General features: G+C 45.6%; 1 protein-coding gene across 1 annotated transcript in view; it reads right to left on the reverse strand.

The window, feature by feature from the left end:
• The window catches only part of APLP2 (amyloid beta (A4) precursor-like protein 2), a 42,742-nt gene that overhangs the window by 16,407 nt on the left and 17,065 nt on the right, over window positions 1-9,270 (reverse strand). Inside the window, exons 6-9 of the mRNA XM_015417248.1 lie at window positions 8,428-8,595; window positions 5,545-5,675; window positions 5,102-5,176; window positions 861-1,019 (exon numbers count right to left, since the gene is read on the reverse strand). Of these exons, the coding sequence (XP_015272734.1) occupies window positions 861-1,019; window positions 5,102-5,176; window positions 5,545-5,675; window positions 8,428-8,595 (533 nt within the window). The remainder of the gene's footprint in view (window positions 1-860; window positions 1,020-5,101; window positions 5,177-5,544; window positions 5,676-8,427; window positions 8,596-9,270) is intronic.

Raw genomic sequence — 9,270 nt, forward strand, 5'->3', positions numbered from 1 at the left:
TGGCCATCTACCCTCTTGTCTGAAAACCTCCAAAGAAGGAGAGCCTGCCACCTCCCGAGGAAGCCCATTGAGCAACCCCTCCAACTGTCAGGAAGTTCCTCCTAATCTTTAGCCGAAAATTCTTTTGATTTAATTTCAACCCACTGGCTCTGTTCCAACCTTCTGGGGCAACAGAAAACAACTCCGTAGCATCCTCTATATGGCAGCCTTTCAAGTACATGAAGGTGGTTATCATATCCTCTCTCATATCACTCGCTTCATCCACATCATGTGAGATTTTTTTTTTTTTGGTTCTGTTTAATGCGACCTCTTATTGTAAGCCATTTTGGGTCCTGCTTTGCAGGACATAAAGGTAAAGGTAAAGGTTCCCTTGCTCGAAAGCCAGTCGAATCCGACTCTAGGGTTGCGGTGCTCATCTCCGTTTCAAAGCCGAAGAGCCAGCGCTGTCCAAAGACGTTTCCATGGTCATGTGGCCGGCATGACTAAACACCAAGGCGCACGGAACGCTGTTACCTTCCCACCGAAGTGGTACCTATTTATCTACTTGCAATTTCTTGCTTTCGAACTGCTAGGTTGGCAGGAGCTGGAACTAGAGACAGGAGCTCACCCCGTCTTGCGGCACCCGGGTCTTGAACTGCTGAACTACTGACCTTCCACAGCCTGCAGTTCAGCATCTTAACCACTTGAGCCACCGCAGCTCCTATTGCAGGACATAGGCGAGGTAAAAATACATAAACAGAACGTCTGCTTTTATACTTTGCAAGCCCAGGCCAGCCACTAGTCAGTAACACTGGCTCCTCTTCAGACACGCCCGCCTTCTTTATGCCATTCACGCATTTGAAATGTTCCAGGGAACGCACCCGTGGAGGGTCGGTCTGCAGAGCAACCAGGTAGTTCTCCAGGGCAATCCGGCGGCGCTCATCCAGCATGGCTTCTACGCGAGCTAGGTGAGTCTCCACTAGCTGCTGCTTCTCACTGGCTGCTTCCTTCTCTAGTGATTTGACCATTGCCTGGAATCGCTGAGGAAGCAAGAGGATGTTGCAATAACATTAACAGGCTGCAAAGAGATTAATTAGCGCCAACCCGATTAGCCACTTTCGGATGCGTGGGTCAGCCAGTACCTGTAAAACCTCAGAAGCCAAAGCCATCTTGTGACAACTCTGCTCATGGCTATGAAGAATATGAGCGGCATTTCAGCTTAATGCGTTATTCAGAGGAAACGGCTATCTTGGCAACTTGGTCCAAAAATATAGCAGAGAAATGCAGAAAGGGCCTTGTAGCCAGGGAAACGGGCATACTGGTGTCACTGGATAATTTAGTGTTTGTCATTACAGGCTAACAGAGATATGCACAATCTTGTTTAATAGTAATAATAATGGGAACCATATTGGCCTGTTATAGAGAAAGAGCACAAGCAGTCTGAGGACTAGCCCCAGGTCAGCTGATGAATATTTGACAAATTGATTAGTCAAAGAATCACAGAATTAGAAGGGACCTCCAGGGTCATCTAGCCCAACCTCCTGCACAATTCAAGAAGTTCACAAATACTTCCCCCCACACTCCCAGTGACACCTCCACCCCACACCATCTATGCCCAGAAGATGCCCCCCCCCAAATAAATCCCTCCAGGTTCCCTGGCCAAACTGGCCTGGAGAAAATTTGTTTCCTGGCCCCAAAGTGGCGATCAGCATTTCCCTGAGCGTGTGAGAAAGGGCCACAAGAACTAAGCATTGATGCAGCCCTCCCTCTCGTGATCTGCCTAAATTCACACAATCCACATTGCTGTCAGATGGCCATCTAGCCTCTGTTTGAGGCTAGAAGGAGAGCCCACCACCTCCCGAGGAAGCCTGTTCCACTGAGAAACCACTCTGTCAGGAAGTTCTTCCTAATGTTTAACCAAAAACTCTTCTGATTTAATTTCAACCCGTTGGTTCTGGTCCGAACTTCTGGGGCAACAGAAAACAACTCTGCACTATCCTCTAAATGGCAGCCCATCAAGTACTTGAAGATGGTTATCTTATCACCTCTCAGTTGTCTCCGGGCTAAACATACCCAAGCTCCTTCAACCTTTCCTCATAGGACCTGGTCTCCAGTCCTCTCACCATCTCTGTTGTCCTCCTCTGGACACGTTCCACCTTGTCTATATCCCTCTTAAATTGTGGCACCCAAAACTGAACATAATACTCTAGGTGAGGTCTAACCAGAGCAGAGCAGATCTGGACACTATACTTCCCAAAATCTCATTTGCCTTTTTAGTTATGGCATCACACTGCTGAATCATGTTCAGTGTATGGTCTACTAAGACCCCTAGATCCTTTTTGCACATACTACTGCCAAGACAAGTCTCCCCCATCCTATAATTATGCATTTGACTTTTCCTACCTAAATGCAGAACTTTACATTTACCCTTATTATAATTCATGTTATAGGTTTTAGCCCTGTTTTCCAGCCTGTGAAGATCATCCTGTATCCTGACGGTCTTCTACCATATTTGCTACCCCTCCCAATTAGTATCATCTGCAAATTTAATAAGCATTCCCTCTATTCCTTCATCCAAATCACTTATTGAGATGTTGAACAAAACAGGTCCCAGCACCGATCCTTGAGGTACTCCATTTGTTACTCCTCTCCAAGAGGATGAGGAACCATTAACAAGCACTCTTTGGGTGTGGTCAACTAGTAACAGTTCCACCTAACAGTAATAGGATCCAAAACACATTTTACCAACTTGTCAACAAGAATATTATGTGGAATCTTATCAAAAGTCTTACTGAAATCAAGATAAACTATGTCTACAGAATTCCTCTGGTCCAGCAAGGTAGTAACTTTCTCAATAAAAGAGATAAGGTTAGTCTGATATGACTTGTTCTTAAGACATGCTGGCATTTAGTAAGCCAGTCAGATTAGCTGAAAAAGGCATGAACTCCCTCACCCACTATGGACAAGGAGAAACACATCTAAAGGCATGTAACAGACATACAGTACAGTCCAATGTGTATCTATTCAGAAGCAAGTCCCACTATATTTAATAGGGTTTACTCCCAGGTAAGTGTGTTAGCATTGCCGTCTTGGACTACTAAGCACCCAGATCAACTCTAACGTTGTTGACTTTTAATTTTTCTACATCATTTTGGTTGAAGTTGGATTTTTTTGTTGTTACCCTGAACATATGTTTGTATTTATAGTTTAAATAATTGTATGATTCTCTAGCATGAACAGGAAAGCAAGCTTGCCTAGGCTCCTGCAAATAAAGACAGACATGCCAATCTAAAAGTGAGACAGAAAAATCAATTTGGGACAGTTCATTTGCGGACCATTCTGATCCCCCATAAATTCTTCAGATGACAAATCAATTTCTAAGAAATCACTATGGAATGTCCACTGTGGATTTCATTCTCTAGGACAAGAGTTCAGTACTTTACAAAGAGCACAATTTCATTTACAGCCTCATAGCTTTTCTACTAGCTTTGCAGAGATATGAGCTTTGTATCTTCAGATGAGCCACATCACACTAACCATGACTATGAACAGTCCCTTGTTTCAGCTAAACTAGACAAAGGCTGGAGGAAGGTCTACAGTTATATTTTGGTATGCCAACTGACACACTTAGTGGTTAGCTTCATCTCCCCCTGCTGCTCTGCTTTAAAAGCCGATACTAAGCAGCAACAACAGAAAAATCCCACAACAAAGAAACAAGCCTCCTCTAGCAGCTAGACAGGGAAGAGGATTCGTTTTGGAACATTATTCTGCACTTTGACATTAACCAGATTATACAGCAATGACTCCACGTTCAGAGAGATCAGAGTCATCATATATCCTCAGGCTAGACAATCCTTCCTCAGCCCTTTAGGTCAGGGGTGTCAAACATATGGGCCGCAGGTCAGATCCAACCCCTGCAGGGCTCCTATCTGGCCCATGAGCAACGGGCTCTCTGCTGCTTCCTACTTCCTGTACCTGCTTTCTGCATTACAGCTGGCTTTTGCCCAGTCTCTCCTATTTCCTGCTTCCTAGAGGAGAGAAATAAAGCCAAGCCTCCCTTTCCTCAATTGGCTGGAGGTTCCTCCCCCTCCTGCTCTGGGTAGGGAGGAGGGAGAGAGAGAGAGACTGAGTCCCATGGCACCTTAAGACCAACAATGTTTTATTTCAGGTATAAGCTTTTGTGTGCCTGCACATTTCTTCAGAGGGAGGGAGGGAGGGAAGAGCGACAAAGAGGGAGGGAGGAGAGAGGGGAGAGAGATGGATGGAGTCCCATGGCACTTGGAGAGATCCCCCTTTCCATTTATTGCAGATAGGAGAGAAGAAACCTAAGAGCACAGCTTGCATTATTAGTGGAAGGGAACAAGAGTCCAGTAGCACCTTAACAACAAACAAAATTTGAGGCAGCGTTTGAGCATTCATGAGTCACTGCTCACTTCTTCAAATACAGCTAGACAGATGGACTCACATTCTAGCTGTATTTGGAGTGCAAAGTGATTTCAGACACCATATGACAGTAGCAGTCATTGGTAATGACAGAAGAAACCTAGGTCTCAATTCAGTCCAGGAGGATGCATTGTTTTGAGCTTCATTTTCAGTTGCAATTCAGCAGTCTCTCTTTCTAATCTCCCTTTGAAATTCCTTTGTAAGAGAACTGCTACTCTTAGGTCAGCAACTAAATGTCCTGGAAGGTTAAAATGTCCCCCCACTGATTTTTTGAATGTTGTGGTTTCTAATAGCAGTAGCACCTTAAAGACGAACAAAATTTGTGGTACGGCATTGTCGTTTCGTGAGTCACTGCTCACTTTTTCAGACTTATTTCCATTTATTCTTTACATCCTCCTGGACTGAATCCTCCTGTACCAAATTGAGACCTAGGTTTCCTGCCTCATCACCAATGCTGGTATCTTCACGCCTACCACCCCTCTGCATATCACATCTAATCCAATCACGCCTGCTTATTACCATTCAGCATCTGAAATCATCTTTATAAAGTTTATATCTCCAGTACCTTGTGTTACGTTTTATGACACACATGGCCTGTCTCAACAAAGTGACATTTATGTCAGATCTGGCCTGTGTAACAAATGAGTTCGACATCTTTGCTTTAGATGTACTGGCTTACCTGAGTAAGAGTTTGCCTCTCTGCCTTTGGGAGATTCTTGGCTTGACGTTCTGCTTCTTCCCATTCCTTCTTAACCTATAAGGAACACAGACACACAAACACAGCCCAGGTTATTTCTGGGCTTCTTCACCATGTGGAGACAGTTCTGATAGATTCAGATACAGCGCAACAACTTGTCAGAGGCTTCCAAGGAAAGCTGAAGCCAAACACCCAGCAGCAGACACAAGTTTCTAATTCAGGATGACAAGTTACTGTTTAAGCCTGCAGGAGCTTGGAGCTTCTCCTATCTAGAGGACAAGCTCAAACTTCAATAAACAAGACAAACAAAAGGAGATACTTGGACCAAACTGGTAAACCAACAAAGGAGACAGCCACCAATAAGGCCACCATGTTGAATTAGCAGAACAAGAGCATTACAACACTACAATTTAAGCAACACACACCTGGTCCATGCGATTGTGATGTCGGACCTCTAGCTGTTCCTTTGCTTTGAGGAAACGGGCATGCTCATTGTCATCTGCTGGGTTTTCAAAGTAGACGTCCACATCGTCAGTAGGCACAGGAGTAGGAGGAACTGGAAAAAGACAGGATGGGACTGTATCAAGGGCCCAGGATATTAGGTAGCTGCTGCTGTGAGTAATGGAGCCAGGACAGGGAAAACATGCTGCCCATTGATCTACTCACAGGAACAGGTTTTAGGAAAGGGGCTCTGGCTCGGTGGAAGACCCTCTGCTTTGTGTGCAGAAGGTCCTAGGTTCAATCCCCAGAATCTCCAGATTAAAAAGACCTGGAAGTAGGTGACGTGAAAGACCTCAGCCTGTGACCCTAGAGAGAGCTGCTGCCCAGCCTGAGTAGACAATACTGAACTTGGCAGACCAAGGGTCTGATTCAGTATAAGGCAGCTTTTGTGTCTGTGTGTTTAGCTTCCCCAACTCCACTGCGATTTCGACCAACTACCATTTTTCTGTAGCGCCTTAAAAAGCCATAATGTTCTAAGGCATCTGAGTGTGTCTCCGGAACCTTCTCAATCTCAACCACTTGACCATCAGGATCAGTAAACTTCAACGATGGCTAAGGTGGTTGCTTTTCCCTCTTCCCCTACGTTTCTGCTGGGATACACGGACAGGTAAGACTAGGTTAGTCAGCGCTAACCCCCAAATAACAACGAAATGGCTAGATTATCTTGACAGTTAAATCCCCAAGGAAAAGCCACACACATCATTCCCCGTTTGCCCCCAGAAACCCTACCACGTGATATGACAACAACATAGTTATACGACACAACAAAGAGGCACAGCAAGGGAATCCACTTGCATAGTCACAGCGGGGCAGCTAGCAGGGGACCCTTCAAACGTTTGAAAAGTGAAAGGGAATGAGGCTGCACTGCAACCAAACGATCATGACTTTTACTTGTGGAGTCCATACACAGGATTCAGACTAGCAAAAGGAGATGCCGTCTGTGGTGTCCCCTCTGCTAGTCTGTGGCAGGATCTGGTGCACAGTCATGTATTGTGAACTACGCTGAAGCACAGGAAAGGAGGTATCAACCACTAAACTCAATAGCCTGAAGCCAAGTTGACTGAAGGTCTCGGATGGCCTCTTACTATGTACTGGGGGACTAGAGGCTCTAGATTTGAGTGCAGCAGCACCTTGGGATCTCTGACTCTCAAGCACTTATACCCGGAAACCTTGTCGGCCTCTGGATTCAAATCCAGTTCTGCCACCCGCCTGAAACTGCGAACGTCTGAAGTGACAGGTGGCAACCAAGGACAGTTGTGGCAACCACATCTTAGATTTCCCCACTATAACTGACAGCACTTCTTCGCACTTTTCAAGCAGCACGTTAAAGCAAGTCTACTTGCTGAGACTTTCAGAGAAGGATAAAAAGCTTTTAAAAGTGCTATTTTATTTGCAGTGTTTGATTTTTATTGGCGAGGGGTGTGGAACGCTCACATTTTACAACTGAATCACTATCACTTTACAACTGAATCACACAGCCTTGTGTACATTTGGTTGATAGGGAAGACAAATATTTTAAAGGACGATCGCTAAACGCAAATGCAAGCAGTACATGGATTAGTGTTTGCAGGAAGAAGGGGCTGGTCATAAATCCAAATTGGCCCTGATTAATCATTTTCGAAGCTGACTAGAGTAATTTCAGATTGAACTATCTGGCCTCCTGTACTTTGTCCTGAAGACTGTGCAAGACACATTTTTCCACACTGTGCAAACTCTGGAAGGGAGTCTTGACACTTAACTCACAGTCCTGGTACTCCACCAAGGAAATGAGTTCAGTGACAGGGACGAGACAGCACATATTGCCCGTATGAAAAGGCCCCATTTCTCTGTCAACAGGAGCCCAACTAGACGTGCTGCATATTGCTCTCTGTTTCTGAGTCAGGCTTTAATAGAGATGCCCCAATTTCCACCCCCAAATCCTTTTGGGATGGGATGAACTTTTGTTCAAAAAGCTCCTGACATCCGCATCTTTTATTCCACCACTTCAATCAGGATCAACCCAATCAAAAGCATTTGCATGGAGCCCATTTTTGTAAACAGGATTACTGCTATACAGACAGACTGCCAAGCCCTGGGAAGTACAAAAAGCCTTTCAAAAGGCCTTTGCGGCAGCCAAAATAGAAGTGCTGGAATTCAGCAGTGAGTTAAAAAAAGTGTTTTGGATGGGTTTTGTTGTAATAGCTAGCAAAAAAAAAAAGCGGCAAAAGCCTCAATCGATCAAATAGAGTAATCAAGCTGTGGACCGTACTCTGATGCCACAGAAAACAAAGCAAAATCCTGCATTTACAAAGGGTGCAAGAAGCATTCTCCTATCAGTGGCAACTGTCTGGAGAAAATGGTTTAGAGAGATGCAGGAGTCTTTCGTCTTCGGAATGCAGAAAGACAAAAAGGGCCAAAATAAGGTGAATGAAGACAGCTGTTTAGTAACAACAACAATCCCTGCTACGAGAGTGAAGACAGCTGTTTAGTAACAACAACAAAAAGCTCAATCCCTGCTACGAGGTCTAGAAGAGGATTAAACTGATCGTTAATTACCCTTGCAAGTGAGATATTAGACCTGTAGAGGCAGACAAATGCATGCAGGAAAGCGAGTTGCCCTTTGGCTGCAGAAGCGTTAAGCTGAGCCCCCAATCTAAAGCCGCACAAAGACAAGAGGGGACTGTTGTAGGACAGACAGGACTTTCAGCAGACACTGGGGTCCATAGGGCGGGGCTACACACAAAATCTTTCCTTGACCTGGCCAAGGAGGAGAAGACAGACAGGACAACAGCTTGCTGCAAAGGGCCACAGCAGGAGGCAGGACTTACTCATCTTTTTACACACAGCCATACAATACTCCTCTGACTCAAAATTGTTCCTGTTGCCTCCGCAGCCTCCATATATAAAGCGAATGCACTTTCTCTTGTACATGTCGAAGTACCAACGAGGCATCACAGCCCGGCAGGGACCTGTCATCGCCTCCTGGGAGCAGACAGCTGTGTGGGAGATGGTTAAAGCATCAGCCGGGGACGAGCACAGCTCTGCTAAGCTATTTCAACAGCAACGACGGCTCTCGTTCGGTCCGAGCTCAGACACAGGCGTTCTGCCTATGGCACTCGATGGATGTTTTCTCCCAGCTTCCATTTTTCCTATTGCCACGCCACTGCTCAGCGGGGAGGGGAGAACCTACTTTCTTGGGCCCAAAATAACCCCATTAACAGTGGAGGTGTACCACTGAACTTGCCCTGTGCTTTTGGGGGGGGGGGGGGTAGGTTTTGTGCCATTCATGAGATTATGAAGTTTCAAGCAGCTGTCTCCAAATTTCCATTCAGCTCATGTTACAAAAACCACTCTGCATATTATAACCAATCTTTTGCCCTGCCTGCAGTGTGGCAACTGATCTGATCCGTAGTGCCTCCCGGCAAGGGGGTGGTCAAGGAGGGGGAGACCCCGACGTGGCCTCCATTCCGCCAACCTGGGCTTCCGCTTCACAAACACAGCCTGTCTCTACCACCACAGAGTTTCAGTGACTGCTTCTTTGGAAGCTATGCAAACGGTGCAACCTTTAAAAGGTGTAAAGTGTCGTAACAGAGAGACATTCAGTATTGTGACGGGTATTATAGTACCTGGGATTTGCCTTATTCCTGCCATTAAGGAATATCTGTAGGGAA

This window comes from Gekko japonicus, unplaced genomic scaffold, assembly GCF_001447785.1.
Source record: "Gekko japonicus isolate JY-2015 unplaced genomic scaffold, Gekko_japonicus_V1.1 scaffold3640, whole genome shotgun sequence".
Classification (NCBI taxonomy): Eukaryota; Metazoa; Chordata; class Lepidosauria; order Squamata; family Gekkonidae; genus Gekko; species Gekko japonicus.